The sequence below is a fragment of the Talpa occidentalis genome, unplaced genomic scaffold, assembly GCF_014898055.3.
Source record: "Talpa occidentalis isolate TD23 unplaced genomic scaffold, MPIMG_talOcc4v2.1 talOcc4.10, whole genome shotgun sequence".
NCBI classification, from domain to species: domain Eukaryota; kingdom Metazoa; phylum Chordata; class Mammalia; order Eulipotyphla; family Talpidae; genus Talpa; species Talpa occidentalis.
Window position 1 is genome coordinate 66,822,297 of NW_023600993.1, and position 17,120 is coordinate 66,839,416.

At 50.3% G+C, this 17,120-nt stretch overlaps 2 protein-coding genes across 2 annotated transcripts; one reads left to right on the plus strand and one right to left on the minus strand.

The window, feature by feature from the left end:
* The first annotated feature begins 1,630 nt into the window (after positions 1-1,630).
* Positions 1,631-4,553, plus strand: LOC119253317 (cystatin-9-like). Its single transcript, XM_037520898.2, has 3 exons — positions 1,631-1,981; positions 3,239-3,352; positions 4,245-4,553. Exons 1-3 carry the CDS (start codon positions 1,649-1,651, stop codon positions 4,335-4,337), a joined length of 540 nt encoding a protein of 179 aa, XP_037376795.1. The 5' UTR covers positions 1,631-1,648; the 3' UTR covers positions 4,338-4,553.
* Positions 4,554-7,775: 3,222 nt separating this feature from the next.
* LOC119253330 (cystatin-9-like) lies at positions 7,776-10,554 on the minus strand. Its single transcript, XM_037520906.2, has 3 exons — positions 10,223-10,554; positions 8,848-8,961; positions 7,776-8,043 (listed from the first exon to the last, which is right to left on the minus strand). Exons 1-3 carry the CDS (start codon positions 10,460-10,462, stop codon positions 7,954-7,956), a joined length of 444 nt encoding a protein of 147 aa, XP_037376803.1. The 5' UTR covers positions 10,463-10,554; the 3' UTR covers positions 7,776-7,953.
* Positions 10,555-17,120: the final 6,566 nt, after the last annotated feature.

Here is a 17,120-nt window from a genome sequence, read left to right on the forward strand (position 1 = left end):
GGTCTTTCAGACATGAGTATGCTGCCCTCCTCATTTGTCGACAAATAAAACTGCTTTCCTTTTCCTCAAACTCTTTTTCCTTTTATTGAGGGAAACTGAGGCCGGCGTTTGGTAACAAGACTTGGGAGACACAGAAGGAGACACTTGAAAAAGATGTGGGTGAGAGACCTGAGGGAGGCTGACAATGGCAGCTCTTATCTTGATTTTGATTTTGCTCTTTCCTTCCAGACTTTTCTGGCTGTTTCTGTCCCTTTTCAGTGGGTCCTCACAGAGGTGCCTTAGACTGTGTCAAGGTTTTAGGCCTCAGCAGCCCTGCTTTGGTCCAATAGTATTTGGCGGGTAACTTTGTGTGATTCATGTGGAAATTATTTTCTCTATTCATTCCCTTCTCCTCTTTATATCATGCTTATTGTATTAAAGTTATTTTCTATTGAAGAACTTAGAGGTTAAAGTATAGTTTGTCTTGAATGCGGCAATAACAGAACATATATAGAGCAAAAGGTTTGGGGGACCCAGGGTGCCCCTCATCCCGCCCTGTAATATTCTCAGTTGTAAATTGGCTGCATCCACCACCAGGAACACACTCTGAACACTGCTACTCACAGTTTGGTCCAGAGACCAGGAATGTCAGCACCCCTGGGAGCTGCTTCAAATACAAAATGTTCCAGCCCTGCCCAGGACTACAGAGCCCCAAATGCCAGGGAAGGGAAAGGACTGAGCACATGAGCTGAAGTCTTGTTTGGAAAGAACATGTTCTTAGTCCCTCCAGAGCCCCACCTGCTGCTACAGCTGCAGACTGTGATGGTGTCCTTTATAGAAGCCACTGCACACTGGAAATTGTGCCCCCGCAGCCATGACCACCTTGGCCACCAGGGGGCACCATGCCACCCTACTGCCCCAGCACAGCCTCCCAGGGTCTCCTTGGGTTCAGTCTCTCCCTCTGTCTCTGGCTCCCTTCCCTCCATGTCCCTGTTCCACTGGCAAATTCCTCCAAGGGGAAACTTGCAGGCCCAGAGAATGTGAGTGCCAGGCTCCTGTATACAACTTTGAGGCGGGGAGGGGGGGGCCTAGACATGTGCCCACAAGCCCCCCTCACTGAGCACAGGGTAGACCCTCAGAGCTGAGAGTTCTGCCAAGGAAGCTCCTGGTCCAGCCACAGGCCTGGCATCAGCCTGCAGCACCTGGGGAGCTTGTCTGTCAGGACTCAGCAGGGGCTGAGAGCCAATGGGACAAGGACACAGCTGGACACGTTGAGAACTTGGTCTACTACTCCTTGGGCAGATCTGCCTTCTGTCACCCACAAAGACAGTTTATCCTTTTTGACTGTGACCCCCATTTTCTCACTGCCCTCAGCCTCCTGTTGTGCCCAGGAGTCACCCTCCACTTCCCCCTGTGCCACGTGCTCCCAGGTGGCAGTGTCTGATTCCCAGGTGTCCAGACGAAGCGCTCTCTCCCCATGGAGGCTCTGCATTGGCTAAAGGGGCCCCCACCTCCATGGCTGGCCCTCCCCACCCCAACTCGCCTCACCCTGTCCCTCTGTGCTGACAGGAGACACTGTAACAGCCAGAGTGGAGGAGGCAGGCCACACGCGGGGAGGACAGGGTGGAGCAGCTGAAAGGAGCCCGGGGGAGACGCTGTCCTGCAGCAGATGATTGGACCAGCGCCCAGGGCACGCTCAGGGCGGGAGCCTGAGCTGGGAAGGACAGAGGCCGCGGGTGCCCGGCTGCTGGCTGCTGAAGCCATGCGGTGCCAGCCCTGGAGGTGGGCTCTGCCCTGGGAGGTGCTCCTGCTTCTCCTCGGTCCCCAGCTCGCAGTGACTCAGGGCCTGAGAACCCAAGAGGAATATGACAGAGATGTCAAAGATGTCATGAGCCAGTATTTCCCGGCCACCGTGGAGTACGCACTGCACACGTTCAACATCCAGAGCGAGGACACGAACGCCTACAGGCTGGTGCGCATCCTGAATTCCTGGACAGAGACGGTAGGTGACCCAGCTTGCTGCTCAGGGGCCTTGACTTGACCGCAGTGGGGGTTGGGTGTGGGATCTGTCACTTGGATTTGGTCGCCATTTGAAGGCCATGAAACAATTTTCCTCAAGAGATCACATGGAAAACTTGAGTGCTTTATTCCTCTCCACGTCACATGTGTTTTCCACCATCATTACTTTTACTGAACAGGTCATGAAGACAATGCAAAATACAGTCCATGAGGGGCAAAGACCAGACAAAGGAAAGGAGGCAGAAAAAAAATGTTGGAAGTGATAGAAGAATGAAATATTCCCAGGAAATAAGATAAAATGAATTACAAATACGAGAGAGAGGGGATCGGAAAGAGAGAGAGAGACAAGGAGCACTCTCCTCAGCTGAAAGTTGCTAGAGTACAGGCCTCTTCCCAGGTGCCTCACACACCGGGCTCCTCCTGTGTCCCCACCCACGTGGACTGATGGCATTTAGACTCTCCCCAGACCGTGGCCCCTCATGCAGAATGTTCTTGTAATGGCATCCTCAGAGAATTCAGCACGAGTCCATTTCCACCAGGGCTGCAGCATGGGTGAGGGGGACCATCCTGAAGGAGCACATCTGCTGTGTGTGTGTGAGAGTGTGCGTGTGAACATGCACGAGTGTCTGTGTGGGCATGCAGATGTGCATATGTGTGTTGGGGGGGTCTGGAAACCGCAGGCACATTATGTCTCTCCCTTGGGGCCTCTGGACAGAGCTGGCAGATGGGAGAGGGTTTACCTGCAGGGACCTCACATGTGATGTGTGAGTCTGTCCACTGCTCCTGCTGCCCGTGCTCTCCAGGCCTGATTTGACCCGAGTGCTCTCGGTCTGCTCAGAAACTCACCTGTGTGTTCTGGGTGATGGTGGGGTGCACTGGGAGCACATAGAAAGGAGGTAAGAGAATGGAGTGGAGATGAGCAAAGCAAATTCATGGGAGAATATTTTCCTGAGGTCACTGCCTGACCGTGTGTGTGTCTGTAGTTGTGAGGTATTATTGCCCTAATCTGGGAAGGGGCTGAAGGGAGGTGGTGTTCATGGTGTGAGACTTGGCCTGCACCCACCCCAGGGTCCCCACCACTGTTCTAGACCCCCAGCCTGGTTTACCCCCATTAGCTGAGGCAACGCAGGAGCGCTGGGCCCTCCCTGCACTATGTCCTCCCTGTATTGTGTCCTCCCTGTACTGTGCTAGCATCACTAAGGGCACAAGGGGTTTCCACATTTTCTCTATATGTTCACAGATTATGGATATGGTCATATTCTCCATGGAGCTGCTGCTTCGCAGAACCAGGTGTGGGAAATTTGAAGACGACATCGACAACTGCCCCTTCCAGTCAAGTCAACAGCTTAACAATGTAAGACACCAGCTCTCCTCAGGGGACAGCCGAGGAAGCCTCAGGGGGAGCAGTGGTGTGGAACAGAGTCAGGGCCGGTGCTGGGCACATGGGGCAGGGGCAGAGACCCTGCTAAGCCCACTCTGGGCTGCATGAAGCAAGGCAGGCAATGCCTAGTCGCCCCCTGCAGGCCCCTGTCCAGTCTGAGATCCTATTCGGCCCACTCACCCCCTTCCAGGTTTCTGCAAAAGGCCTACTGGGTTTTGATTGCTCCTTACCTCTTCCTTTCCGGCATTCTGCTCTAAATATGGAATTTCTGTCCTTGTAAACTATCTAGCTCTCTCCCTGGGTCAGAAGAAGGAATATGTAGGACCCACACTACTTTTTGAGTGGCTTGTTTAAATATCCCACTGGCAATGATGCAAAAACTGAGAAGTGAATGATGAGAGGACCCCATCCAGCCATGCCCTGGTCCTTGCAGAGCACATCTACTGTCACAGGGTGAAGTTGTGGTGAATCTTGGTGTGGGAAAGCTTTCTTGGGGTAGGGGAGCCTTGCGATAGGGACCCATGGAGCGGTGACCCCTTTTCTGCTTTCAGGATAGGAATCATGCAGGGACAAAGTGTGGTTCCCTGGAACCAGCCCTGGAGATGGGGAGAATGACTTGGGTGGTCCTCATGTCAGGAGAAGGTCATTGATCCAGAACATCCAGGACTCGGCTAAGATGGTGGGGCTTGATCTAGAACATCCAGGACGTGGGGAGGTGGGGGGACTGCATCTGAAGCCAGAGCCTGCAGCCCAGCTGCCCACCCCAGGAAGCAAGGTGGGGGTGGAACCTCCATTAGAGCTGGAGCCCAACCTTACAAGGCTCCTCCTGTGAACCAACACTGCACCCCCGTGCTTATTCCCTCAGACCTACAACTGCTTCTTCACCATCGGTACTCACCCCAGGGAGAAAACCTTCCAACTACTGTACAAGACCTGCTTTGAGATTATATCTGAGTGAGTGAGATGACACCTTCCGATGGTCTGCAACTCTGCGCCTAGAAATCAGCATTCCTGCAGGCGGCCTGCGGTGGCTGAGCAGCACCAAGCTCTGTGTTGCCTTTCTCTGCAGGAGTCTGGGTCTCACGTGTCCGCGTGATGGAATTCCTCCCTGTGCACCCTCATCCTGTAGATCATTAAACATCAGCATTTCAAGACGCTCATGTGATGCTTCCAGAGGGGGCGCCGTGCACTGATGGATCATCCCAGAGGGCAGCCTGGGAGGCCCGGCCTGGGTTTCTCCTCCCAGGGGCCTCCTGGGTGGCTCCAGGAGGCACATCCCAAGAGCACAGGTGTCTGACCTGCTGTGTCAGGGCTCCTGAGCGCTGACCTCTGTCTAGAGGGGCCATGACCCTGTCCTCCTGTCAGGGAAACCAGAGAGTAGGATGCACCCAGCCAGGGCCATTGTCCCTCCAGGACACAAGTGGTCCCTGTCTTGGAGGACTTGCCTACATATACCCCATCACGGCAGCTGGGAGGAGAGAGGAGGTTTCCAGTCTCCACTCAGAAGGAGACCTGGCAGCAGCATCTCCTGGAGCCTCTTGCTCAGTCTTGATACCCCCCAACCTTTACACAAGGAGACTGCATTTTCACAGAATCCCGGGGAACATGGGGAGTTCCAGAGGCACTTGTCACCAGAGGTTGTGCAGACCCTGCCCTTACCTCCCAGAAGTGGACTCTGCAAACATTTTCTGCAAAGAGGTGAAAAGTAATTTCCAGGCCTTGTGTCTGCTTCTCCATTCCCCCACGTTGCCTCTGGCCTAGGGAATCCTCTGGTTTCTGACAGGAAACACAAACAGTTGTGGTTGTGTTGCAGTGAGAACCCGACAGGTTCACAGTGGACCCTGTGTGTGATCCCTGCCGACTCTCTCTACCCTGGACCATGGGTGAATGCAATGTTATGATGACTGAGAAATGCATATTTGATCATGCAGATGATCAAAATATATTTCTTGTACACATTTTGTCTTCATCCACAGTTCCCAATTCACAGCTCCCAAGAGCCATGGAATTACCTTAGAGTGCTAAAGATGTCTTTGGCTATGTGAATGAGGTGACTTTTGAAGCACCTAAATGAGGGCCGGTTGCTAGGAACGAATCCTGTTATCTAGGGTTGGGACTTTGAGTCTCACCCCAGACCTTCTGGAGAGGCAAGGGGCTGGAGATTGAGTGCTTCTGCCAGTGTCCAGTGATTTACTCAAGCAGGCCTATATCAAGAGCCTCCATAAAAACACGAAAGGAAGCCTTCAGAGAAAGTCTGTGTGGGAGAATACCTGGACATTTGGGGAGAATTGTGTACCTAGAAAGGGAATTTTAATTCTACCTTTTTCTGCAAGCCTTGCCCTGTGCAGCTCCCTTCCTGTTCCTGGTTGATTTTCTTTCTCATTTTTGAGTGAGTCAGTGAGTAAAAAGATGCCCTGCATTCTGTGGACTGTTCTAGCAAATAATTGAACACAAACAAGGGACCGTAGGAAGCTATAATTTGTAGCTGGTTAGTCATATGCACAGAAAACAGCATGGGCTTCAGACTGACTTCTGAAATGGAGGCTGAGTTGGTGCCCTTCAACTGTGCCACCCTTGTTCTCTCCAGGTAGAAAGAATGAGAATTGAGTTAAATTCTCAGACACACTGCTGGTTTCTGAAAATTAATTGTTTGGGGGAAACCTCCCTACACACCCATGTTGGAATTGGTTTGGAAACCCTATTTAGTGATAAATGCCATTTCCTGGTGCAGCCCACTGAGTCCCTTGGCCCCTGCAGCAGCTGGTTGGACCTAACAAATTCTCCTAAGCTCTCCAGGGAGCCACAGGGTGCTGGTCGGGCTCTGCCAGTTTCTGATCTTCCAGCTTTGCCCTGTCTTGAGGCTCTGTGCCTCAGTTTCCCATCTCCCACTTGGGGAGAACATCCATATCTTTCCAAACTTGTGTTGTTTGTAATGAAGTTCAGGCTTATGGTATAAAAGTACTGTTAGGTGGGGTCTCCCCTGGTGGCGCAGCAGTTGAGCGCTGGGTTGCAAGGCTGTCCGCAGCCTCTGCAGCACCGGTTAGCTCCCTGGCCGCCGGCGAGGGTCACACACACACACACACACACACACACACACACACACAAAGTACTGTTAGGTGGAAAGTTCTCCTGTTACTCTTGTTTCGGCACTTCATGTTTACTCCTATATAAACATTCCTTACTGGGGACCAATGTTTACACATACATCACTCGCTCAAAGGTAATGTTTTATGGCAGTGGTGATAGAGCACCTGGCTGGACTGAGTGCTCAAAGCAAATCGTCTGTAGTGATACAGACATAGGTTATGTGATGGGCAGAGAAACAAACTATCAGTTAGCTCCAATACTCATGGAGCTATATCCAAATTTTTCCCTGGAATTAGAATATCGCTGTCACAAACAACACCAGCAATGCACAATCAAGTTGGCAGATTTTAACACATCTGGGATCAGTTATACAGAGTAGAGAAGAAGTGGACAATGCAAGACTTAGGATACTCCATCAGGCTTTGGTAAATCTCTCCACCCTATGAGAATGTTAAATTTTAAAATAATGATCTGATGATCATGAAATTAAGTGTTAAAAATTCAGTTCTTGGCATCCCAATGGTAATATTACAGCTGGTGGGTGTTTGCACTTGTGGCAATATGACTCACCCTACACGGGGCCCTGGAGGCGCATCAGTGTTGGGGACAACTATGGTATATAGGCCAAATCCAGGTCACTGCCCTTTTTGTTGGAAAACAATCATTCATCTGTGTGCTCACATTGTCTGTGGGGCTTCCCTGTTACAGGATATTGAGCAGTTGAGAATGAGACAAATTGTCCACAAACGCCAAATAGCCACTCTTCACCTACTACAGAAGAAGGCCCTGGGCTCTCTAGCGGGTTTGGGCAGGGTCTGAAGAGATGTGCATTGGTGCCTCTGGAACACCCTATGATTCCTGGGATTCTGTGAAAATGCAGTCCCTTGTGTAAAGGTTGGGGGAGACTGAACACTTCCAAGAGACTCCAGGAGATGCTGCCGGGTCTCCCTCCGAGTGGAGACTGGAAAACTCCTTCCTCCTCCCAGCTGCCGTGATGGGGTATATGTAGGCAAGTCCTCCAAGACAGGGACCACTTGCGTCCTGGAGGGACAATGGCTCTGGCTGGGTACATCCTGCTCTCTGGGTTCCCTGGCAGGAGGACAGGGCCATGGCCCCTCTAGACAGAGGTCAGCGCTCAGGAGCCCTGACACAGCAGGTCAGACACCTGTGCTCTTGGGATGTGCCTCCTGGAGCCACCTAAGAGGCCTCTGGAAGGCGGACCCCGGGCCGGGCCCCACAGACTGCCCTCTGGGATGATCCATCAGTGCACTGCCCCCCCCCCTCTGAAATCATCACACAAGCATCTTGAAATGCTGATGTTTAATGATCTACAGGATGAGAGTGTGCAGGGAGGAATTCTACCACGCGTGTACGTGAGACCCAGACTCCTGCAGAGAAAGGCAACACAGATCTTGGTGCTGCTCAGCCACCGCAGGCCACCTACAGGAATGCTAGTGTTCTGAAGAGGCCAGGAAGGGATGTAGAACTCAGGGGAACCCCTCCAAGCAGGTCTTGTTTAGTAGTTCAAAATGTGTTTCCCAAGGGTAAGTGCCGATGGTGAAGAAGCAGGTGACAATCTGAGGGAACAAGCACAGGGGTGCAGTGTTGGTTCACAGAAGGAGTTTTGGAAGGCTGGGCTCCAGCTCTAATGGAGTTTCCACCCCCTCCTTGCTTCCTGGGGTGAGCATCTGGGCTGCAGGCTCTGGGCCTCTTGTGCAGCCCCTCGTCTGAGTCCTGGATTTTCTGGATCAAGGACCCTCTCCTGACATAACAGTAACCAGTCATTCTCCCCATCCCGGTGATCCCCTGCAATCAGATTTATCCGAGTCTAGAGGTCAGCCAGCAACTCCTTCCCAGTGCAGCATTCTCAGAGGGGCCCCAGAATGACAGTCACCACCACTTGTCCCCCAGAGCAATAGTCGCAGCTAAGCAAATTCCTGGGAGGAGGGAGGGGGAGAGGTATCCTCTTGGTTTGGTCAGTGCCATGGAAGCTGAGAATGGGCCACTCAGACAAAGGTTATGGCGGTAGGTTCTCACTTGCTCCTTCTCCTGAAGGCAGGGAAGGAGTGAGTAAAGGGCAAGGAGGGAAATCCAGAACTGGGACAGGATCCAGAACACAACAGGACTGATGCATTCAGCCCCACAGGTGTAGGCTCCTGAAGGGGGTGAGTGGGCAGAATAGGATTTCAGACTGGACAGGGGCCTACAGGTGGATCCTAGGCATTGCCTGCCTTGCTGTGCCTTCATGCAGCCCGGAGTTAACCTAGCAGGGTCTCTGCCCCTGCCCCATGTGCCCAGCACAAGCCCTGACTCTTCTCCACACCACTGCTCCCCTGAGGCTTCCTTGCCTATGTCCCCCAAGGGGAGCTGGTGTGTCTTACATTGTTCAGCTGTTGACTTGACTGGAAGGGGCAGTTGTCGATGTCATCTTCAAATTTCCCACACTTGGTTCTGTGAAGCAGCAGCTCCATGGAGAATTGGATCATACCCACTGTCTGTGAACATATAGAGAAAAAGTGGAAACCCCTTGTCCCCTAAGTGCTGCTCCTGAAGAACATGCAGTGCAGGGAGGGCCTCGCTCAGCTCATGGGGATGAACCCAAGCTTGGGGAGTCCAGAGCAGAGAGGCACATGGGCATGGTGGGGGCCCTGGGGTGGATGCAGGCCAAGTCTCACAAATTGAATGTCACCACCTGCAGCCCCATGTCCCCATGATGCCCCTTCCCAGCCTAGAGCAGAAAATATCTCACAACCACGGACACACACATGGTCAGGCAGTGACCTCAGGAAAATATTTTCCCGTGAATTTGCTTTGCTCATCTCTACTCCATTCTCTTACCTCCTTTCCATGTGCTCCCAGTGCACCCCACCATCACCCAGCATGTACAGGTCTCGATCTCAGCAGACCGAGAGCACCCGGGTCAGATCAGGCCTGGAGAGCACGGGCAGCAGGAACAGTGGACAGACACACATCACATGTGAGGTCCCTGCGGGCAAGCCCCTCTCCCGTCTGCCAGCTCTGTCCAGAGGCCCCAAGGGAGAGACATAATGTGCCTGAGGTTTCCAGCCCCTCCCACACACACGCACACATACGCGCATCTGCATGCCCACACAGACACGCGTGCATGTTCACACGCACACTCTCACACACACAGCAGATGTGCTCCTTCAGAATGGTGCCCCCTCACCCATGCTGCAGCCCTGGTGGAAATGGACTCGTGCTGAATTCTCTGAGGATGCCATTACAAGAACATTCTGCATGAGGGGCCACGGTCTGGGGAGAGTCTAAATGCCATCAGTCCACGTGGGTGGGGACACAGGAGGAGCCCGGTGTGTGAGGCACCTGGGAAGAGGCCTGTACTCTAGCAACTTTCAGCTGAGGAGAGTGCTCCTTGTCTCTCTCTCTCTTTCCGATCCCCTCTCTCTCGTATTTGTAATTCATTTTATCTTATTTCCTGGGAATATTTCATTCTTCTATCACTTCCAACATTTTTTTTCTGCCTCCTTTCCTTTGTCTGGTCTTTGCCCCTCATGGACTGTATTTTGCATTGTCTTCATGACCTGTTCAGTAAAAGTAATGATGGTGGAAAACACATGTGACGTGGAGAGGAATAAAGCACTCAAGTTTTCCATGTGATCTCTTGAGGAAAATTGTTTCATGGCCTTCAAATGGCGACCAAATCCAAGTGACAGATCCCACACCCAACCCCCACTGCGGTCAAGTCAAGGCCCCTGAGCAGCAAGCTGGGTCACCTACCGTCTCTGTCCAGGAATTCAGGATGCGCACCAGCCTGTAGGCGTTCGTGTCCTCGCTCTGGATGTTGAACGTGTGCAGTGCGTACTCCACGGTGGCCGGGAAATACTGGCTCATGACATCTTTGACATCTCTGTCATATTCCTCTTGGGTTCTCAGGCCCTGAGTCACTGCGAGCTGGGGACCGAGGAGAAGCAGGAGCACCTCCCAGGGCAGAGCCCACCTCCAGGGCTGGCACCGCATGGCTTCAGCAGCCAGCAGCCGGGCACCCGCGGCCTCTGTCCTTCCCAGCTCAGGCTCCCGCCCTGAGCGTGCCCTGGGCGCTGGTCCAATCATCTGCTGCAGGACAGCGTCTCCCCCGGGCTCCTTTCAGCTGCTCCACCCTGTCCTCCCCGCGTGTGGCCTGCCTCCTCCACTCTGGCTGTTACAGTGTCTCCTGTCAGCACAGAGGGACAGGGTGAGGCGAGTTGGGGTGGGGAGGGCCAGCCATGGAGGTGGGGGCCCCTTTAGCCAATGCAGAGCCTCCATGGGGAGAGAGCGCTTCGTCTGGACACCTGGGAATCAGGTGACACAGTGGGAAGTGGAGGGTGACTCTAGGGCACAACAGGAGGCTGAGGGCAGTGAGAAAATGGGAGGCAGGTACAAAATTATGAGCTCCCAAAAGCCAACTTTGTAGTGATAATAGCACACCTGGGGTGGCTCTGGGAAAGAACTAAAGCATCTGCAGGAATACCACCCGCCTGAGCGGGATGGACTCTGGGCTGGGGTAATACCCCCTGAGACATTACTCTCTCTGTGCCCTAGGTCTGCCACCCTGTTAGCCAGCCTCCGACACAGAGACAGGGGAAAGGCAGTGGGTGCTTTCAGTGACAGCCAGCCAGTGCAGAGAGTGGGTGGGGCCACCCCAGGGGCTCCCTCTGTGGGCATGTAAGTGCTTTGGCAAAGATAGCAGTTGTGCTTGGAATCCTACATTATAGAGGAGCCAACGACGGAGACAGCAGCTAGGGTTCAGGAAGGACACCTGTATTCAGCATGAGATCACTTTTTCAACACAACGGGGTGCAGATGCAACATGGATAGAGCTCCGGGGGATGGGGTGAGGTGGTCATGAGAGCAGCCCATGCCAGGGTCATAGAGCCCTGTGCGCATCACGACAGCACAGTGTAGTTTCCAGGAGTCATTGTCACCACTGTTGTTATTAAATGTCCCCAGATGTCAGCCAGGGTGTAGCTGCAGATGGAACGGGCAGGAGACAGGCCTTGACTGGAGGGGCCCATGGAGCCCTGTGCGTAGGCACAGCTTCATGAGGACCTTGTCCACATGTTCACCCCTGCGACTCCTCACACACCTGGAACACCACATCATGTGCCATGGCCCTGATGCCAGTGTTGATCCCGGTCCTTTCTGAACACAGAAACACAGAGAGTCCAACTCAGCTTCCATCATCAGAGTAGAAATCTACAGCCACTCCTGTTAAAAGTCCCTTCTTGCAGACCAATTTTTTCACACACATCACGAGTCAAAATGTAACCAAAAGAATGTTCTGATAGCGATGATGATAGACCTGTTGGATTGAGAGCTAAAAGCTTCTGTAGCAATATAGATGCAAAGTATGTGATGATAAGAGAAATGACCACTATGGGATAAGATGGGCGGATTGTATCAGTGTCAGGGGTGAAGGGAACATCATGGGTCTCTGTCATTTTTCACAACTGTCTATGAGCCTACAGTTATGATGTTTTTGGAGTCAGTGGGTTTGGAGTGTGGGGTCCTTGGGTTCACTCTGGGAAAGGTTTCACCAGAGCTCCTGTTTCAGTGGCATGCGGTGAGTTTTTAGGCGAGTTTCTCCAGCGAGGGAGAGATGGTAGTTATATTTATTTAGTTAGTTAGTTATTTTTAAAGATTTATTTTATTTATACAAGAACTGGGGTACAAGCCAGAGGTGCGGGAGGGTGAGAGGATCCACCAGAGACAGAGTAGGGAACAGAACAGGCAGAATGACCAAATTACACTGCTGAGGGGAGCAGGGGGCGAGACAGGAGAGGTCTGCTCGCCATGTGGGTTGCTCCGAGGCAAGCGGGGATCGAACCGGCACTGCAGAGGCTATGGACAGCTTTACAGCGCTGCGCTCAACCGCCTGTGCCACCAGGGAGGCCCGGTAGTTATATTTAAAGGGCAGGTTTATTAGGGAAAGGGGCAGGAGAGTAAAAGACACTTGCATAGACACAAGTGGGCAGGCAGAGCTGCCCCAAAAGAGGCAGGTTTGCTGAGAGAGGCCTGCATGGTCACAGGAGGGCGGCCTTGAGGAGAGCTGCCTCCACTGAGGGAGGTCAGTGAAGAGAAGCCCCAGCATGGACAGGTCATGGGCAGGCAGGAAGCCTATTGCCCTGAGGAGGGAGAGAGTTGATGAAAAGAAGCATAGTCACAGGTGGGCAGATGGATTGCTGCCCTGTGCCAGTGCAAAGACTGCAGTGATACAGTCTTTTTCTCTTTGGAAGGGGCTCACTCCTTTGCAAAGTGGCTGTTTGTTGCTGATTTTGGATAACAAAAAGAATCCAGACCAACCGCAGAGTCCAGGATGGGCCCAATCTCTGTATCTTTACCCTCAGGTCTGTGCTCCCTTACAGGTTTGATATCTGCTTGAGCCTTATGTCTTGTGATAAGGCCCTGGAGCCTAAAGATCTTGGTTTCTATAGCTGGGTTAATGGTCACGCTGATTCCCTCTACCCCCACCTCCTTGTGTGAGTCAGGTTTTAGTCTTGTGATGCCTCCTTTAGGTTTTCTATTCTTTCCTCCATCAGTTATCGCAACAAAAGTTCATTAAAAGACACTATGAGAGGTTTATGCTGACATTTGAAATATGTGGCAGAAGAGATCTGTGCTGGCCTCACACTACCTCTCACTGGCACAGGAAAACCATCTCCCAGACACCTCGGTGCTTAGGGTGTGTTGCGTTAGCAACACCACACTGATAAAGGGGAGTCATGGAGCAGGCTATACAATGCAGGATGCTGATAAAGAGCAAGATCCTGGCCTTTTTATTCTTAGAATAATCATAGAGTGTCAGCTGTGTGGGAAGGAGGACAAAGAGAAACTGGAAAATGTGCTTTGTCATCTGTAGTTTCAGGGGTTGTGAGACTATCCCCCAGGCACTTTTCTCACTGCTTAATGACTCAATATTGTGATTGAGAACAAACCCTAGACCCCCAATCATGGTTTCAATCTTATCAAAACTTTCCACTTATCAGCTTCTGGGGTCCAGTCACACCTCAGGATGCATATCCCCCACAGGGTGATCAAGCTTTCTGCTCCTCATTGATATGAAAGGCACCTTGCAGAGTTGAGCTCCTATAACTGATTGATCGTGTAGTTCTGACCTTGTATAGGAATGCAGAACTGTAGATAACAATTAGCCGACCCATGAGTTGGGACTGTGTGACCAAGTTCCGGCTCATGACAATGAAAGAGAAGGTCTTGCCTGCACTGGCAGGCAAGAGCAAGATTGGGTGCGCCACACACGTTCTGCTGCTCTACTCCTTATAAATGGAGAGAGAAGAAATGTCAGGACAGCACTGTGAGAGGGTCCATTCAGGTGTCCATGTCAACAGCCCTGGGAGAGGCAGGCAAGGGCAGCCATTGACCCGTGTTAGATTTACACAGGTCAAAATCAAACCTTTGTTGTGTTAAGCAAGTGAGATTTGGGGGCTTGGGGGGCGGGGTCTAATTCCTTATAACTGCTATTCTGCCCTGACTACTAGGAAACTCTGATCTGAATGAAAATTCTTTTTGGAAAAGTGTGAAGTTCTAATAGGCAATCATGGAAAACAGAGAACCTGAACTCTCTAACATCTTTAAATTGATTTGAAATAATGAAGTTAGTTTGAATTCAAAACAAACTGTTCAAGAGTGGTCCTGGCACCTTTCACTAAATTTTCAAAGAGTAGATCATTTCTATCATGTGTATTTCCCCCAGATGATATAAATAGGGAGATAAAGCTCACAATTTTTTTTAGAAGATCGGTATTTCTTACTATCAAAATTTGAAAAGAACTGAATCAGGACAGAACGTATGCATGAGGAGAAGGACGTCAGTGCTTGGCATGCCCTGGGAATGGAGCATAGCTGGGCAAGGAAAAAAAGAGCTGGCCCAGCCTAGAATTTATACCATGATACAAGGATAGTTCAAAAGAAATTATTAATTTAATAAATTAAAGGAGAAAAATCATCTGTATCTTAATTGTTACAGAAAAAAGTAAAGAATTCAATGAAATACACTTACTCAAAAAGAAATTCATAGTTGTTCATAGTTGAGATTACTTTCCCTGAAACGGTGCTAACTTGAAATTAGCATTAAAGTAGTGACACCTGCCTTGCAGACTAACCTTCAACACTGTGATGAACCAAGTCATTAAGACATGAAGAGAAACATGAATAAATGGCATAAGAACTTAAAAGGAAGAAATAAAAAAGTAGGGCCTCCCTGGTGGCACAGGCAGTTGAGCGCCACACCGTGAAGCTGTCCCCAGCTTCTGCAGCGCGGGTTCGATCCCGGCGGCTGGGCGAGAATCCCACATGGCAAAGCAGACTCTCCTGTCTTGTCCGCTGCTCCCCTCAGCAGTGTATTTCGTCAGTCTGCCTGTTCTGTTCCCCACTCTGTCTCTGGTGAATCCTCTCACCCTTCTGTGCCTCTGGCCTGTACCCTGGTTCTTATTTAAAAATAAATAAATCTTTAAGAAAAAAGAAATAAAAAAGTAAGATTTGAAAAGGACTTGGTTTTCTTAAAAAAAAAAAAAAATCACACTATATCAAGTGAGAGGATTCAGCCATACTACATGGATGCTTTAAGGCACTTGAAAAAGCAATTATAAAAAATAATAGAAATAAAACAGAGTGTCATCATTTAAAATGGTAGAGGGGCCTCCCTGGTGGCACAAGGGGTTAAGACGCAACCTATGAGGCTATCCACAGCCTCTGAAGCAAAAGTTCAATCGCCCGACCGGGCAGGGAACTACCCACATGGCACAGCAGACCTCTCCTGACTCCCCCGCCACTCCCCTCAGCGGTGTACTTCAGTCAATCTGCCCATTTTGTTTTCCATCCTCTCTCTGGGGAGTCCTCTCACCACCCCAAACCTCTGGCTTGTACCCCAGTTCTTGTATGTATAAATAAACTAAAAAAAAAGAAAAAAGTAAAATGGTAGAAAGAAGAAAAAGTGGTGACTTACCTGTGAATAATTAAAAAAAATCAAGATAATTTGAAAGAGCATAACAACCTATTATTGGACCAGAAGAGAAAACCTGGGAGATAGAATGTACGTGTGGGTAGCCCCAGAATGCATGAAGAGAAACTGTTACATAAAAAAGTAAATAGTTTTCCTTCCCGGGGTATTATGATGTCATATGATTTCAATGAAAATTCCTAGGGATTTATGTTGTGATATTAAACAAACATGTTCCAATTCCAAACATGTAATAATTCTATAACAAAGTAAAACTCAAAAGTGCCGAGTTATTTCTAAAAAGGAAGATTAAAGGGACCATCCTGCTGTATCTTGAATGCTATGTTAATCAGACCAGTAGGAGGAAATAGTCCAATCAGAAGCAGACCCTAGCAAAGTTCAGAACATGCTGTCTGCTTAAGAGCAGATAAAGTTATGTTTACTATATCTGTAAATTTCTGGCATATTTAAACCTTAGAACTTTATTTAAAGGGAAGGAAAGTGAGAAGGCCAATAGAATAACTGTTCCTTTGATGGGGGAATGGTCCCAATGGAAGGCCTCAAAGGGACATTTTTGAAGGATGTGATGAGAAAAAAGAACTTTAGAAACATTTTTAGCATCTTTTGTGGAGGCTTTAAACAGTCGAGGTTGGCAGCCATGGGAAGCAGGATGCCCTCACAGGCGGGGAGGGACTTGTCCATTGCACCCCATGGCTCCATGTTTGCCCCTTAGTCGTCACTCTAGGGATTCATCAGGCAAACCTTAAACTGTGTCTCCAGAGGAAGAAAGAGGAAATATTTAGAACTTTTGGGACATTCACAAGAAAATGGAAAGCAATGCCCTTTTCTCAGGTAAGAGGGCAAGTGCTTAGAGTAGCTCCAGCTGTGTATTATTAAAATGTATCATTATGGGGCCTCCCTGGTGGTGCAAGGGGTTCAGACACAATCTATGAATCAATTGGCAGCCACTGCAGCACGAGTTTGATCCCCGACCAGGGAGCTACCCACATGGCACAGCAGAACTCTCCTGATTCACCCACTGCTCTCCTCAGCAGTGTATTTCAGTCAGTCTGCCTGTTCTGTTCCTCACTCTGTCTCTGGTGAATCCTCTCACCCACCCCACCTCTGGCTTGTACCCCAGTTCTTGTATGCATAAATAAATAAGTCTTTTAATAAATGTATCATTCTATAGTTTAAATGTAGTGCATGGTAAATGCATTGCATTATCATGTGTGAGCTCTGGGAGCTCCTGCCTAAATCAGGCCTTTGGGGTGAACTTCTGGGGTCACTCATCTGCCCTAAACTACGATCTTGGACTTTTCTCTTGAAAGCTCCAAGAAACAGGCCAGGTACATAGGCCTTGACCTCAGAAGATAACTGCAAACGTTACCCCAAGAGGACATAAAACTGGCAGATGACCTTGTTAGACCCTGGGTTGGGCCTTGGGCACAGTCCCTTTCTCTCATACAAGAGAACTTCTGATGAAGGGAGGCCACTCTGGGTGCAGGAGAGGATCATTGCCCATGCTCCTGCCCCCAAGCTTCAAGGTCAGCACTAGGCATGGGCAGGATGGGCTAGCTAAATGCATTGGGGCATCTGACCCCTGAAACAAGGAAAAGGCATGGGACTGATCAAGGACACAAGAAGAAGATAAACTACCTCCAAAACCTATAGAATAAGGAG